This window comes from Ochotona princeps, chromosome 1 (assembly GCF_030435755.1).
Source record: "Ochotona princeps isolate mOchPri1 chromosome 1, mOchPri1.hap1, whole genome shotgun sequence".
Lineage (NCBI taxonomy): Eukaryota > Metazoa > Chordata > Mammalia > Lagomorpha > Ochotonidae > Ochotona > Ochotona princeps.
The window spans coordinates 35,954,517-35,972,796 of NC_080832.1; the positions used below are offsets into that span (position 1 = coordinate 35,954,517).

The 18,280-nt window shown below is 36.5% G+C and overlaps 1 protein-coding gene across 1 annotated transcript; it reads right to left on the minus strand.

Moving 5' to 3' along the window:
• Window positions 1-935: 935 nt before the first annotated feature.
• Window positions 936-15,557, minus strand: C1H6orf58 (chromosome 1 C6orf58 homolog). Its single transcript, XM_004587312.2, has 6 exons — window positions 15,257-15,557; window positions 13,709-13,795; window positions 12,126-12,310; window positions 10,659-10,759; window positions 2,231-2,469; window positions 936-1,030 (listed from the first exon to the last, which is right to left on the minus strand). The coding sequence occupies exons 1-6, from the start codon at window positions 15,555-15,557 to the stop codon at window positions 936-938; spliced, it is 1,008 nt and encodes a 335-aa protein (XP_004587369.2).
• Window positions 15,558-18,280: the final 2,723 nt, after the last annotated feature.

An 18,280-nucleotide genomic window follows, 5' to 3' on the forward strand; every position in this document is an offset into this window, starting at 1 on the left:
TTCCCAAAAATAGAACACGCATCCAACTAGAAGAACTGTTATAATGACAGTTTCCTCTCTATGTGGATTTTTCTGACATTTGGAAGGAGTACTACATTTATATATCATGCTTTCATTGACTTCTTACACTAATCATGAAAAGAAAGGTGTATCATTATGAGAGTAAATAAGATGTAGCACAGGCACACCAGAAAATTGAACTGGAAAATCAAACAGCTGAGATTTCAAGTATACTTATCCTTCTTCAATACATAGGCTATTCAAATGAATGTGTCCAATTTTATTTCCCAGAGGTTACTATCAATGGGAAAGCCTTTGTATGAAAGATTCATGTTGGCTTTGGAAATCATCCTTCCCTTCTCTTAAACAAGAATAACCATAAAGCTTTCATTTCAACAGTGGGGCAAAGGATGGAAGCAGTATTAATGTAATTGGCAATCTCTTGCGTCAGCTACAACACACAGAAACAATGACAGTTCTGTTAGAGGATAGCAATTATGTCTTACTGGTTGTAAATACTAATTGAATGTCAGTGTTTTATTTTCAAATATACTAGAATTTGGTTATATATCAGCAGGTAATAGGGCTATATAAATCTTAGGAATTCGAATTATATAGGATAGAAACACAGGAGACATACAAATTTAATAATTGTTTATTAATACCTCAGTGATTTTTTGTAGCTTAAATGAATCATAAACAACTTCATTATTGATTTCAAGAATCGCATATTATTAACTCAACAAAATAATTGTGGTATTAATTTGAATTTAAAATTAGGACTATATTGGACAAAATTCTAACAAATGTGCATATGTCAAACACTCAAAAGCAATGAAATTACACAGATGTGATTATATTAATATAAAGCACTAGTTATAAAGAAATTAGCTTGATTCATTTTTAAATCAATAAACATTTCCAGAAGTTTCTAATTAAGTAACAATGAAGTAATCGAGCAGATCTAGAACTAGCTTCCTTACAATTTGTGCCTTCATTACATTTTTCCATAGGGTCAAAGATAATGAACCTGTAAAAGACATTACATGCAAAATTATTTCTTTTAAATTATTGCAAACAGTTCAAGTACTATATGGCAATGTGACTTGTCAACTTTATTTCATTTCTCCTCTTCTAACTTGGTGGGGAAAATCATAAATTATGCCAAGAAAGGCAAACAGGGTATGTTGTTATCACATTATTGCCAATGCCATTTGACAATATCTGACCTGAAATTTTATTTCATTAGCTTTTCCTTAATTGAGTGTGAGAAACAAAACATGTGAATAGTGTCATTTTTATATTATTGTCAATAGCATATAACAACCAATGTCTGAAATTATGATTACTCATGAAATGAAACAGTCAAAATGTATATTAAATAGAATGAGCTGAATCAGTTCCATTTCTGAAATCATTGCAAGAAAAATCCCCACAGATGAAAGGATACAGTCTATTCCCGATTGTGCAAGAGGAAGCAGTATATAAATGAGAATGTGGTATCATTGCCATAGCTCAAGTAAGAAAAATCTTCAATTACATAGCATTAAAATTGTTTGGGAATTTTGTTTACTTGATAAATGCAAAGGTTTTAAAATCATGCTTAATTCACTCACTTAGAATTTGCATAATTTCTATCTTACAGATTCAATTTTTACTTCAAAAAAAAAACCAGTAATAGTGTAATTAGGCCTTTGGTTTGCTTCAATCCATATATAGAAATAGAAATGACATATTAACTACCAAAGTTGTCATAGGAGAATCCTGTTTTCTACTGTAAGAAGAAAATCTGGCATTGACAGAGCTGGGACAAATAATATCTGATATAAGAAAAAATACTAGATTCACAAAATTCAAAAAAGCTGAATTAGAAATATTTATATTGATCATGCAGGTTTTGCATTGAAATCTCCTTATTTTTTAAAAAAGTAAAATAGAATAGAAAATATTTTGAGTAAATTATGGAGTATGTGTGAGTATCCACTACACAAATGTACATCAGTACACAAATTTCAATTTATAATCTGAGAAAAAGGACAGGCCCTAAGTGTGAACACCAAGGTGTGTGCTTATTCAATGGTCCTGTCATATATCAGGAGTTTTTATAAAAGAAATGAAATATATCCCCAGGCAACGCTGTAACATCCTTTCTAGAGTGTGTGGGAATTTCTACCTCTCTACCTCTTTGACACAGTATTAATGTTGTAATGCATCTATTCAAGATTCTTACCTGTCATTTGATCAACACTACAAAGAATATTTAAAACTGACAGCACTGTGTTCTGAAAATAAGTCAGGTCGCTGATGAATGGGGCCACATCGGTATCAAGAAGGACTCGTGGTGGCAGGCCCTTCTGGGATTCATGCACTCTAATCATGGTTGTAGGAATGCGAACTGCAGCTAAATATTCAACAGCCAATGTCCAGTTTTTACCAAATTCTGCTTCTGGTTTATAATAATAAGCCATTCTAAAATACAAGTACAAAAGTACATAGTCATAGTGAGTCACCTCAGAATTTCATCCTCAATCTCCTTTATAAAAGTCATCTTTGCCAAAAAGCTAAATTCATAACACCACTATGTTTTTAGAAAGATTTATTTATTTTAATTGAAAGTAAAATTACTGAGAGAGGGAGAGTCAGAGAGATCTTCCATCGCTAGTTCATTCCTTAAATGACTGCTACTGCCCAAACTGAACTTACCTGAAGCCAGGAGCTTCTTCCAGGTCTCCCACATTGGCGCAAGAGCCCAGGGGTTTGACCTATCCTCCACTGTTTCCCAAGCCATTAGCAGGGAGCTGGATTGGAAGTGGAACAGCCAGGACATGAACCAGCGCATATATGGCACCCCATGCAGATATGGGATCCTGGTGTCAGGGGCAGAGGATTATCTTGATATGTTACCACTCTGGGTCCATAACACCTCTCTCTTAAATATAGGTTTTATAATGTAATGTCTTCAGTTCATTCTTCAGGATATGTGAAATAGGTAGTGAAATATTTTAATCGAGGAAGGATTATTTTATTATCAAAGATAGCTGGAATAAACTTTCCTTTACCCCAGTAAGAAAAAGAAGATCAAATTTGAGAGACTGGCAGCATGCAAGCTGACAAACCTTACTGAGGTAGTACATCTGACAGTCAATGTAGGTTATTTAATAGAACAAAAGTCCAGTTTGTATTTAGACTGATATTTATATTTACATGTGGTCCAAATCTTCCTACTGTTTCTCCTCTCATGTCTCTCTTCATGGAGATATTGCCAATTAAAGGACTTTTCAGGCATGAAATTCTTCCAAGGCCCTTTATTACATTTTCACCAGATTGAACAGTCTTCTGGGTTCCAGGCCAGGAACATTCAGGTAGATTGTTTACAGTGTGGAAGGTTGATACAATCACCACAATCCGTAATCTCACTACAAAGATAGTCAATACAAGCAAGACTTCTGATGTGCAAATGACTGGCTGCTTCCAAGCCTATTACTTCCTTCTCATACAAATTCCATCTCTTTTCCCTTACTCCTTTCACACACTCAGCATGGCATTTGCCATCCACTGCAATGGAGTGTAAAAGAGAATGGGTGTTTAACATGAAGTGGTGTTGAATTGTGTCGAAGGCTTTTTCTGCATCTATTGATACTAATATATGGTTTTTGTTTTTCAGTTTTTGCATGTGATGTAGCACATGTATGGATTTCCTTATGTTGAACCATCCTTGCATTCCCTGGATGAAACCTACTTGGTCTGGATGGATGATCTGTCTGCTGCTTTTTTTTATTCCATTGGCTAGGATTTTGTTGAGAATCTTAGCGTCAACGTTCATCAGGGAGATCAGTCTGTAGTTTTCCTTCTCTGTTAATATTCTATTCGGTTTGGGGATTAAGGTGATATTGGCTTCATAGAATGAGTTTGGAAGAGCTGCTTCCTTTCCTATTGTTTTGAAGAGCTTGTAAAGGATTGGGGTTAGCTCTGATTGGAATGTTTTGTAGAATTCTGCGGTAAAACCATCTGGGCCTGGGCTTTTCTTGTTGGGAGCTCTTTAATCACTGATTCTATTTCTGATTCAAGGGTGGGGATAGAAGGAACAATTCACAATATAATCAAAGCAATATATGAAAAACCCAATGCCAGCATCATACTAAATGGAGGAAAACTGGATCCCTTCCCACTGAGATCTGGAACAAGAAAAGGCTGCCCACTATCACCACTGCTATTCAATATAGTCCTAGAGGTACTTGCAGAAGCCATAAGACAAGACAAAGAAATCAAAGGAATCCAAATTGGAAATGAAGAAGTCAAGCTTTCACTATTCGCAGACGACATGATTCTTTATAGAAGAACCAAAAAACTCAATACAAAGACTCCTAGAATTCATACGAGAATTTGGTAGAGTGGCAGGATACAAGATAAATGAACAAAAATCAACAGCCATAGTGCATCAAAACGGCCACAAGATGGAAGAAGATCTAACCAACAAGCTACCATTCAAAATAACAGAGAAAAGCATGAAATATCTGGGAATAAATTTAACCAAAAGCGTAGATGACCTTTATGAAGAAAATTACAAAACACTCAAAAAACAAATAGAACAAGACCTCGAAAAATGGAACAACATCCCATGCTCCTGGATAGGCAAAATCAATATCATCAAAATGTCTATACTACCAAAAGCAATATATACATTCGATGCAATCCCAATCAAATTACCCACAGCATTCTTCATCGAACTGGAAAAAATGACACACAGATTCATCTGGAAACACAAAAAACCACGAATAGCCAGAACCACTCTGAAGAACAGGAACTTAACAGGGGGAATCACAGTACCGGATCTATGGACATACTGTAGGGCAGTGGTCATCAAAACAGCCTGGTACTGGCACAAAGATAGAGAGGAAGATCAGTGGAACAGAATAGAAGCAACAGCTGGAAACCCACACAGATACAGTCAATTAATCTTTGACAAAAAGACAGACAACAACCCAAGCAAATGGAAAGGTCTGTTCAATAAATGCTGTTGGGACAACTGGTTGATAGCCTGCAGAAACAAAAAGATAGACCCACATCTCTCACCATACACCAAGATCGAATCTAAATGGATAAAAGACCTAAACCTACATCCAGAAACCTTCAAACTTTTGGAAGAAAATGTTGGAAACACACTGGAACACTTAGGGGTAGGCCCTCACTTCCTAAAAAAGACTCCAAAAGCAGTAGAAATCGAGACCAAAATAAAAAACTGGGACCTCATCAAACTAAGAAGCTTCTATACAGCTAGAGAAACAATCAACAAAGTAAAAAAACAACCTACAGAATGGGAGAAGATTTTTGCACACTACATAGGAGATAGAGGGTTGATCTCCAGAATATACAAAGATCTCCAGGGAAACCAAAACACCAGAACAAACAAACTGCTCAAGAAATGGGCACGGGAAATGGGCAGACATTTCACAAAAGAACAAACCCAAATGGCAAGCAAGCATATGAAAAAATGCTCAAGTTCCCTGGCAATAAGGGAAATCCAAATGAAGACAACAATGAGGTGCCACCTAACTCCACTAAGGATGGCACACATACATAATACCACCAACACTTGTTGGCGAGGATGTGGGGAAAAGGGAACCCTTCTCCACTTCTGGTGGGACTGCAGACTTGTACAGCCTCTATGGGAATCAGTTTGACGAATACTCAAACAACTGACAATCAACATACCATATGATTCAGCAATAGCACTCCTAGGGATATATCCAAAAGTTCTCCTACACAAGAAACCAACATGCACACCTATGTTCATAGCAGCACAATCTACAATCGCAAAAACCTGGAAGCAGCTAAAATGCCCATCAATAGAAGACTGGATAAGAAAGCTATGGTTCATCTACTCTATGGAATACTACTCAGCTATTAAGAAAAACGAAATGAAGTTCTTTGTGGTCAAATGGGCCCGACTGGAATCCATCATGCTAAGAGAAATGAACCAATCCCAAAAAGTTAAATACCACATGTTTGCCTTAATCTGAGATGAAAAGATGACAACTTGGAAGATAGTACCTGTATATTGTAATACTAGTGCAATCTCTAACAACCTGTATCTAATACAATAAGATAACGCGATGTAATCTATAAACCAACAATTAATGTCGGAATACTTAAGATCTACATCATAAAACTGTAAAACCTACTATACCCTCATTACGCTATGTTAACCTGTAATGGGGAGGGAGTGCAGGGAAATCTTTCAGGACCATAAAAAGAGTGAGAAAAAAGTACAATATAGCCTTATCAAGATCAAATCTGGTAATTCATAGACAACAGACTCAAAGCGGCACTAAGCAACAATAAAACGACTATACCAATGCATGAGGGGGGAATCGGGTGCGATCCTGACAACCTCTTAACAGGAGGTCATGTGCGTGGAGCAGGGGGGCACTCCAGAGTGGAGCAGGTGGTAAGGAGGAAGCTTGGATCCAACCACAAAGACTCCCAGACCTTCACCACAAACTATTTATATGAGCAACAAGAACTATATCCCAACTGCCAAGGAGGCTACAGGGAATTGGATGCCCTCGGAGGCTGAGTACTCTGAGGTCACCCACCCCAAACCAGAGCTTCCGCAGGGGATGGAAGAAGTCCAAACACTACTGCGCAGAAACTAATGTCATTGGAAAGACAAACAGAAGCCCTGAGGGGTCTGCAGAAACAGAAGAACAATAAATGTCCTTCGGGACCAGGGAGGAGAGCTTTCTCTGGTCCGAGCCTGGTTCCGCCTCTGGACCCCCGCCCTCCCTCGCAATGACCATCGGGATCGCTTCGAAAACCCCTCACAGCAAACAATCATACAAACTAAAAAAAAAAAAAAACAACTAAAATAAATAGACAAACAACAGAAAGTAGAGCTTGAAATCTGACAGGAAAGAGCTGGCGTGGATTGGCTCATGCCTTGCTGGGTGGGACACAAAGATTAGTCACTCCTCACCATGGTGTTGAGGATTTTCTTGCACCCCCTCCCCCACTCAAAAAAATGTTCTGCACCTTAAATGTCGACAAATATCTTGTTAGAGTTACAAGCCAGTCTAGATTATCCCAAAATCTGCCAAGATCAACAAAATTATACTTCAACACAACAAGTGGCTAAATAATAAAATGAAATAGACACGAGACAGCTGAATGGTACCCTATAGCCATTTGAAGGTATATAGCAGCCTGTCCGGTCCTGTATATAAACTAAAATTGAGATGTCAATGAGCTAATCATAGGTTGTGGTTAGGACTTGTTTTTTTTTTTTTTTTTAACATACTGGTTACTCAAAACCATGTCAATTCCATAATATTGCAAATTGCTGTTGATGTTATATTGGGACTCTTAATCGACTGTGATGATATTCTACCAGCTCCAACTTCAGACCAGAAATGGTCTCCCCAAGAAACTGTTCAACCCATCTGGACAATAAGTAGCTGGACTCTATGCTTGGTATATGTTTGCAAGGAAAGAATCTTGATTGAATTTGAACTGTAATGCTGCATCAAGGTGGAGGAATCCACCAGGGGGGAGAGGAGGGAGAGGGCTAGGAGGATTCCCAGAGCCTATGAAACTCTCACATAATGCTAAAATATTAATAAAAATATATTAAAAAAAGAGAATGGGTAACTAAATGGGGTATGATGAAGTGTGGCTAGAAGAAGAATAAATCTTACTGGTCATAGACTTTGGGGAGGCGGGTATTATTATGGTTAATAAAACACTAGAATGCCTGAGTTCGACTTTTCCTCTTTCAGTTTCCAGTCAAATGTTATGCAGCTGCTCACCCATGTGCAATAAGCTTTATGTAGAACATAAATGAAGATCAAATGAAGATCAAACATGTGAAGATCAAATCTTCAATTCTCCTTCATCATTTTTCTTGAAAAGCCGCACTAACACTTGAGATATAGCTTTTTAGAAAATCCTAGTTTGGGATCTGCAACCTGTTTCAGCATTTGGCTGTTGATTTTAAGCCCCTACCTCTAATTTGTAACATAGCCTCAGTCGTGTCCTCCCAAACAAATCTTACATTTCTGAAATTCCCTTCGTTGGTAGTTTATGAGACTCTGATAGGTTACCACCTCATCTATCAATAAATTGAATTGTCTCTTTCCTTTATCTTTAAACCTTGCCTTTGTTATTCTGATTTGACAACATTGAAAAATATGGCACTTTTGGCTCCTGCTTTGAATCTAGCCTAGTGCTGGCCATTGGGGCCTTCTAGGGAGGTAAACCAGCAAATGGAGTTTGTCTCTCTGTCTTTCAATCTCTATCTCTATCTGTCTCTTTCTCACTTTCTCTCCGTAACTGTAAAGATTTTTGATAGCGATAGTGCGCTGTAAATTTTAAAAAATAAAAGAGATATTTAATGGTTTCACTAATGATGCCTTCAATGGTTCAGGAAAATAAATTAAGGACTTCAAAAAGGCTTGACTAACAATTAGTATAGGTGATGTTAATTTAGGTGCTAAAAAAATCTTCAAATGGATGCTGTTGCAAAAATTCAAAAAGAATTAAAGAAAAACGCATTTCATGGAAGAGGTATGCATGAAATTCAAGAATGTTTTGCAAAAAAATTTAATTTTTACTTTCCATGAAATTCTTGACATACTATTTCTTATAATTTATCCTATTTTGAACATTATGTAAATGTATGTACATGCTGAAATGCCACATGGTATCATAAACAGGTGTACTTTTATGTTTTAGATAAAATTGTAGGTGAAGAATCTGCTGAACAGGACCCCAAAATTACAACAGAAACAAAAATAATTAAATGGGCTTTTATCAAACTACTGCTTCTACACAACAATATTTCACAATTATTTTACTTTTTGAGATGAACCTGAAACATCAATTTTTTAAAAAAAAAGTATGTAGCAACATTTTGCTATCCATCCAAATATGGATGTTGACCATCTTCACTCAAGAACATTGCTTGGGGGGCTCGGCAGCGTGGCCTAGTGGCTAAGGTCCTCGCCTTGATCCCATATGGCTGCTGGTTCTAATCCCAGCAGCTCAACTTCCTCTCTATCTCTCCTCCTCTCAGTATATCTGACTTTGTAATAAAAATAAAATAAATCTTAAAAAAAAAAAAAAAAAAAAAAAAAGAACATTGCTTGGGCCCGGCGGCGTGGCCTAGGCTAAAGTCCTCGCCTTCAAAGCCCCGGGATCCCATATGGGCGCCGGTTCTAATCCCGGCACCTCCACTTCCCATCCAGCTGGGAAAGCAGTTGAGGATGGCCCAATGCATTGGGACACTGCACCCATTGGGACACTGCACCTGCGTGGGAGACCCGGAAGAGATTCCAGGTTCCCTGCTCTGGATCGGCGCACCGGCCCATTGCAGCTCACTTGGGGAGTGAATCATCGGAAGGAAGATCTTCCTCTCTGTCTCTCCTCCTCTGTGTATATCTGGCTGTAATAAAATGAACAAATCTTTAAAAAAAAAAAAAGAACATTGCTTGATAACTCCATGTCTGTTTCCTGTCATCAGAAGAGAGTGAATATTTGAGTTTTTGATGTGATACCTGGAAACCCAAGTTATATCACAGACACTCCTCAGAAAATAAATGGCTGAATTTCCCTTAATATCCAGCAACTTGATGTCATATCAAGGATGAGGAAAACATATCCTATGAATATACTGCTGAACAATGTTCTCTGAAGAGAATAGAAAAGCACTCAAACATACCTGCCTCAATTCACTTATCTACTTATACAATTCCAGCAGCTCCTCCCATCATGACTTCTGCTTTTTGACCTATCTGTAATAATACTAGTTATTGATTTCACCCTTTAACTGGTGTTATTTACTTCCAAACCCTATTGCTCTTACCCACTTTTAGATAACACAGTATTCATACTGACTTTGCAAAGTTTTAAGCTGTCATGTAAACCTTCATGTTCACTAGATCTTTCCAAAGTTGTGTCACCACATTATGTAACTGTGAAGAAAGCAATGAAGGTCGCCCACGAAGGTACATTCTATAATGCTCTCACAATTGGAGGAACCTCTTGTATTTCATTTGTTTGCTTGTCTTTGAGATGAACTTTTATTGATTATGGTAAAAAATATTTATACTCCATTACTATAATCTATAACATAGATTTATTATTTTGAATATTTAGCTTGCAAAGTTCTCCCTTACTGCAGGAGCTAAAATTAAAAAAAAAAAAAAACAGAAAAAATGTCTGTGTATATCAGTATTGTTGCAAAGACAGTTTTATAACATTTTGTTTTGAACTTGGTAAAACCAACAAATTAATATTGTTACGCTACTACAGTTTTAATGATCTGTGATTATTTTAAAATTTGCTGTGTCTTGGTCGAATGCTGATCTTCCTACTTAATTATTATTTATATTGGTTTATCTGTATTTCTACTGTACTAGGTTTTCTTGTTTTCTTACTAAAATTCTTATTCAGTGACATATTAAGACATGTTAAGTAATGTAAATTCTAAAATAAGAACGATGGAAGGAGAGTGGGATGGAGGAAATACAGAGGAGAAGAATATCATTACATTTTTAGAAGGCAATCTGCAAATTACATTGATTTTCTCAATGTAATTTAATTTAAAATTTAAAAAGTAATACAGTATATTAAACTAAAAATAACTAAGTATCAGTTCTTACCTATCGTCAAAATGTTCACTTATACCCTCCAAGCTTGAGGTATGTGCAGCCCATAGGTGTTGTAACAGGTCATCAAAGTTGCTAGAGGGTGACTGCAAATACTAAAGAGAAAAAATTAATAGTTGAGCAGCTGTGACTATTTTTATGAAACTCAGTCTTATCTAAATGCATAATTTTGCATTAGTCCCTGTGAAACAGAAATTTATATTCCAACAACCTATTTGTAAAAACTTAGTGCCTGAACATTGTAAAGAATAAAAAACTACTGTTTATTTCTAATAATGCATGCATCTAGGAAAAACTCATGTCAAGTATTGACTCTTATGTAATGTGTAAAGAATGCATATTTTGTCTCTGTTTTTTCCACTTACATTGTTAAAAATACTATAAAGCATAATGAGTAAGACAAAGAAAATTGTTAGGATAGCTAATTTAATTATATCTGAAGTGATTAACCAATTATTTAAAGAAATTGTAAATCTATCTTTCCATTATTCATTTCAGTACATATCTATGCTTAACCATTAGATATTTACTTTATAACACATAAAGTTTTAGTTCTGCCCATTGTAATCACTAAGTAAACTTAATGTAAATAAAACCATTTCATTTATCACATTTCTTTCCAATTCAGCTGACTCGAGATTTCAAGTAGCCAAAATATTTATTTATTATTTAACAACATATTCTACATGCTCATGATTTTTGTATACTTTATCTGGCTGATAAGAATGGATAGATAGGGCCCGGAGGCGTGGCCTAGCAGCTAAAGTCCTGGCCTTGAATGCTCTGGGATCCCATATGGGCGCCGGTTCTAATCCCAGAGGCTCCACTTCCCATCCAGCTCCCTGCTTGTGGCCTGGGAAAGCAGTCGAGGATGGCCCGATGCTTTGGGACCCTGCACCCGCGTGGGAGACCCGGAAAAGGTTCCTGGTTCCTGGCTTCGGATTGGCACAGCACCAGCCGTTGCGCTCACTTGGAGAGTGAATCATCGGATGGAAGATGTTCCTCTCTGTCTCTCCTCCTCTCTGTATAGCTGACTTTGTAATAAAATAAATCAATCTTTAAAAAAAAAGAATAGATAAATAGATTTTTTTTGAGACTTGATTGTCTTTTTTTCTTTTTAAGATTTATTTTATTTTTATTACAAAGTCAGATATACTGAGAGGAGGAGAGATAGAGAGGAAGTTGAGCTGCCGGGATTAGAACCAGCAGCCATATGGGATCAAGGCCTTAGCCACTAGGCCACGCCACCAAGCCCATAAATAGATTTTATATTAATGATGCATTGCGGCTGGATGTTAAAGACTATAAATCTCAATTGTAATCTCAAGCGTTAATTTTCATTTTCATCAAAGGGGAAACATCACACAGTGATTAAATTTCCTGGACAAAAATTGTAAGACAGCAAAGAAGCACTCTTGCTTTCTCCTAAGTGTATAAACTAGGAAACTAAAAGATAGAAACCTGGTAAAACAAATTCCACTTGTTCATTTTCTCAGGAAAAGTTAAATGACAGCTAGCAACATCATAACAAAACTTCATCTGATCCTTGGGAGGTGGCAAAAGTTTAACTTGGTGTGGAGATACTCCCAATATGCCAGAATCAACCGCAGCAAGGAAGGGCAGTGCACTCAGAAAATAATTGATATCTGTAAGAAAAAAAGACTTATTATTACTATAAACAAATGTCAAAGGTGACTTTTAAAAGGAAATCACAAGTCATTGAGGAAAGACCTAGAGATACAGAAATGTGTGTCTAAAGCTAAGCCCGAGGAAATAATGGTGAAATTCCCACGGCAGTCACATATCTACTTTAACTTGCTTCTATTAATAAGCTATGATGAATATAGATTATCTTAAGTACTTGGCCAAGATATAATAAAACAAAAGTAATTCTGTTGGAATTATCAATACTATTTTTTAAAATAGTTAACTTTAAAAAGCTGTCAATGTGTCCACAGAATCATAATAAAATTTCTCACAGGGACTGTATAGCATTTTTCTGAAATCCTAACCTAGTAATAGATTTGGTAAATGAGTATCATCTATTTTATATATGTAAATTTAACTTGTGATCATGATAGTGCAAAATCCTTTGCCTCAGTATGTGTCTCTAAATTAAAATTTTGGAAAATTCTGTTAATTTTTTGATAATTGAGTTGACAGTCTAATACATTTCATAAAACATGTAGTCACAGATAATCTATTCCACCAGATTCATACATGTTAACTTTTTAGATATTTTGCTTCTGTTGTTTACTGCTGTAAGTCATTGATGCAGAATATTGTTCATCACAGATAAGCATTACAAATGCCAAATTATGCCCTGATCCAGAGGCTAACTACAACTACTAGATAAATCTGAAATTAACAGTCTGAATTCTGCATCTGTGTGATCACTACTGTTTGTGGGTCTTTTGAAAGACTTGAGCTACCATGAGGAAAACTCAGGTGTCATGGTAGGTGTCATTCTGAGAAAGTGAAATTTAACATCATCTTACTTGTGTCAGAATATATCTCTAAGTGCTATGTTATTCAGTTTCATTATTAAAACATAAAATTAGTTTAAATAATTAGTAAATGTCCTCATGTTATTTTAGCATTGATTGTACAACTGGAACCTGAGGTTAGGGATTGGTAAATGACTCGCATAGGTACCAATCTCTCAGACTATGCATTTCAACATTTAACACATCCTCCTGGACTTTCACTAGCCTTCTCTCTTTATTCTAGTCTGCCTGTTACTATTGTAGGCTTCCACATCAGCCAGTGCCGGTCCTTGAAAGGGCATGCCCACTGGCAGGTCAGTCAGTCCTTGTTTCCACCCTTCCATCAGTGCAAAGCTGAAAATATTTTAAGGAATCATGATTGATGTGTGCCTGTTAATTCCTGTAAAGCCACATAAACCACAGAAGGGCCTTTGTGAATCCAATTTCTTTTGAATATTGAACATGACTGTTTCAATTCTGTCCCTGTCCCCAAGCTTTTCGGCTGATGGCTTTCTTTGAGGAAGGCTAATGCCCACTTTGCTGTGTAAGAGAACCTACCAGCCCACCAGCTGTCCACGGAAATGCACAAAGGATCTGCAGATTCATAGCCACAGGATGTCCTTCTGCTAGGATCAACTAGCCTGCCTGGAGGAGAGACGATGGAAATTACTTGTAACAATCTATTCAAACATTTATGTATAAATGACATGTTGCAATTTTACCATCACACCTTCCTCTTCTGTTTACTGTTTTTTTTTAACTGTCTCCCAATCAATTTTTGTTTTCTTAACGTCATATCCCTACAGTTAAGGATACAAAATAGTCTTTCCTTCTCTGCTATGCCTTCTTCACATCTTCAGAAATATGGTGATTCACACAATCCAAATTCCTGCTTCATCATTGCTAGACTTTGTTTCATTATCTACAAATGGGAATGATATTAACTACATACAAAGATTGTTATGTGAAGTGAGAATTCACCTAATAAATATATACTCTCTAAGTTACAAGAATAAACTTTCTTTTCCATGTCAAATTAACTTAATATTTTCTTAATATTTTAATATTTTTCTGTTTAACATTTGATTGTCATGCTGGGTTAGGCACAGGAACCACTATTTCTCTTGGACCAGCTAATCAGCACAGAAGAGAAAGAATGTAATTAGGTTTACTTTGTACATTTTGAAACTACTTGTAACATTTTCTATATAAAAGTCTACTTACAAATTACTTGTTTTGATATTCTATGACCATGAACTCCTGATAGACATAACAAAAACCTCATTTTATCCATAAATATTTTCTTAAAATGCGTATGTCTATGTACTATAGAATTCCAGGTTTCTAAGAGAAATCAATCATACGTGGAGAAAGAGATCCATAAACAAAATGAAGATTATTTGTAAAGCATATCCATCATCCGATAGTCACATATATGCTTCCAGAAATCCAAAGCAATTTTGTATCACCTGTTGTTTTTAATAGACATCTCCTTGACTCTTCTGTTCCTCCTAAAGCTTACAAAAAAGGACACTTCTACTCTCAATAACAATTCAGTAAATATTTGCAAAAATGCTCATGAGGGGCCTACATTATTGCACAGTGGCTACAGTCATGAAATTTTGTAGGCTGTAATTCTAATCCAGCTCCCTGTTGCAGTGTCTGAAAAAGCAGTGCTAGATGGACCAAGGGCTTAGAGCCTTGAGATTCACATAGCCAACTCACATATAGCTTCAGGAGCGTGGTCCAGCCTGTCATTGTGACCATTTGTGGAGTGAACCAGCAACAGGAAGATGCCTATTTCCCCGTAACTCTGCCTTTCAAATACATAAATAAATCTTTAACAAGCAAAAAGAAATGCTCAATAGATCGGTAGGATGTCTTCTATGTCTCAATCTTCAACTACAGTTTTTAGTAGAAATATGCAATCTGTTTTGAAAGAATTGATAGAGAGAAAATAAAGATTATGAGGCAAAAGAAACAAAAAGAGAAAATAAAAATTATGAAGCAAAAAAGGAAGAAACATTAAAATCTGATATAAAGAGTCTCATTTCCCACTTTGTAGTTTATATGAGTAAATAATTAGAATGAGGACAGCATTCTTACCTGTATTATATTGCCAGCCATGCTGCAGACACAATCCCCATAAAATATTCTGTTCATTTTCTGGTCCAAATTTTGAAAAATACCTGGCTGTCTGGTTCAGTAGGATTTTATACATCCCCATTCTCTGAGGGTATACCCAGGCATTAATAATGTACACATTGTTCTTCACCTGGAAGTCACTGAACTGACCAGGACTCTCATCCCACAGAGGTGGATGTAGGTGTGAGAGATCGGAGGCTTCTGCTAGAGACGTAGTACAGCAAGCAACTAGCGTAAGGGCCCAGAAGCAAAGGAAGACCATTGTGCCAACGCTGACACTGAGTTGCAACAGGGCTTTTATTGTAAAGAGGAAGTCACGATATTTTCCTACATCACAAAAGTCAACATCTTTTCCTCTTTGTCTTGGACAGACTGAGTGGTTAGTTCATTTTATGATTCTGAGAAAGATATGAATTTTCAAGCACTGGATGACCCTTGCATGCCAAGTAGATACAACCAGAAAAGATTCATACCATGAAATATTATAAACAAATTGTCAGAAGTATAAAACAGAGAATTCTAAAAACTATAAGACATTACAATTTTAGATTAGATTAGATTAGATTAGATTAGAATAGCTATTGTCAAAAAATTGCTGGCGATGATGTGGTGAAAAGAGAATCCTTTTCATATTCTCTTGCTGGAGGTGCAGAAAAATGTCTCCATTGTAGAGAATAGCATGGAGTTTACTCAAAAAATAAAATAGACATGGCAATATTATTCATATATACAAAGAAAAGAAATTAGCATAAGAAAAAGATGTACCCAAATGCCTGCGTTCAATGCAACACTATTCACAAAAGCACAGTAGTCATCTCTCACTGTTCATATGATCATTGCTAAGATAGTTACTGGAATTCCAACATTAAGTGGGAAAATATAGAGAAGAATTTCATCTATTTTATATTTTAATATTCTAAAAATAGATATTGAAGATAACAATAGGAATTACAGCTTTCAATTGTAGAATGTAGATGAGGAGCATGTAGATAATACAAGTAAGCATCAAGCTGATTACAGAATGAACTACTAGCAGCATGCGACTAATCCATTTTATTTCTCCAAAAGAACATCACTAAGACATAGCATAACACAGTCATCTGGAAATAAAGATTGTATTGACTAGTTTCAAAAAAGACACGGCTATGCAATAAAGGTCTGGTCAAATATAGCTTCAGGCTGGTACGGTCCCAGATGCTCGGCACATTTGGAGAATAAATCAAAGGAAAGAAGATTTCTTTTTCCTCCTTTCATTGATATGTTTTTCTTCTTTTAGTTTTACCATTTATTTATAAGGCAAATAAACAAATAAAATACATAATGAAAATAAAATTTTGTCCCTTTGAAAAATCAAAATGGTAAACCATTCTTATTTCATAGAGTGATTCTAAAATACAAATGTGTAGATATAGAAAAAAGGAGTAAAACAAAATAAAGCACTACAAAAATAAGTGGAAGCCCATTTTTCAGTTGTATTATATAACAACTTAGGAAGATAGTCCATGTTTTCCTAAATCTGTGTGTAGAGTTTTTTTTTATTTTCTTTATATATATTTTTTATTAATTATTTAGCATTATGTGACAGTTTCATAGGCTCTGGGAGTCCCCCCATCCTTCCTCCTCCCCTTCCCCGTTGTGGATTCCTCCACCTTGATGCAGTATTGCAGTTCAAATTCAATCAAGATTCTTTCTTTGCAAACATATACCAAGTGTAGAGTCCAGCTACTTATTGTCCAGGTGGGTTGAACAGTTTCTTGGGGAGACCATTTCTGGTACGAAGTTAGAGCTGGTAGAATTTCATCACAGTCGATTAAGAGTCCCAATATAACATCAACAGCAATTTGCAATATTATGGAATTGACATGGTTTTGAGTAACCAGTATGTTACAAAAAAAAACAAAAAAACAGAAACAAAAACAAAATAAAAACAAAAACAAAACAAAAAAAACAAGTCCTAACCACAACCTATGCTTAGCTCATTGACATTTCAATTTTAGTTTATATACAGGACCGGACAGGCTGCTATATACCTTCAAATGGCTATAGGGTACCATTCAGCTGTCTCGTGTCTATTTCATTTTATTATTTAGCCACTTGTTGTGTTGAAGTATAATTTTGTTGATCTTGGCAGATTTTGGGATAATCTAGACTGGCTTGTAACTCTAACAAGATATTTGTCGACATTTAAGGTGCAGAACATTTTTTTGAGTGGGGGAGGGGGTGCAAGAAAATCCTCAACACCATGGTGAGGAGTGACTAATCTTTGTGTCCCACCCAGCAAGGCATGAGCCAATCCACGCCAGCTCTTTCCTGTCAGATTTCAAGCTCTACTTTCTGTTGTTTGTCTATTTATTTTAGGGTTTTTTTTTTGTTTTTTGTTTTTTGTTTTAGTTTGTATGATTGTTTGTTTGCTGTGAGGGGTTTTCGAAGTGATCCCGATGGTCACTGCGAGGGAGGGCGGGGGTCCAGAGGCGGAACCAGGCTCGGACCAGAGAAAGCTCTCCTCCCTGGTCCCGAAGGACATTTATTGTTCTTCTGTTTCTGCAGACCCCTCAGGGCTTCTGTTTGTCTTTCCGATGACGTTGGTTTCTGCGCGGTAGTGTTTGGACTTCTTCCATCCCCTGCGGAAGCTCTGGTTTGGGGTGGGTGACCTCAGAGTACTCGGCCTCCGAGGGCATCCAATTCCCTGTAGCCTCCTTGGCAGTTGGGGTATAGTCCTTGTTGCTCGTATAAATAGTTTGTGGTGAAGGTCTGGGAGTCTTTGTGGTTGGGATCCAAGCTTCCTCCTTACCACCTGCTCCACTCTGGAGTGCCCCCCTGCTCCACGCACATGACCTCCTGTTAAGAGGTTGTCTGGATCGCACCCGATTCCCCCCTCATGCATTGGTATAGTAGTTTTATTGTTGCTTAGTGCCGCTTTGAGTCTGTTGTCTATGAATTACCAGATTTGATCTTGATAGGCTATATTGTACTTTTTTCTCACTC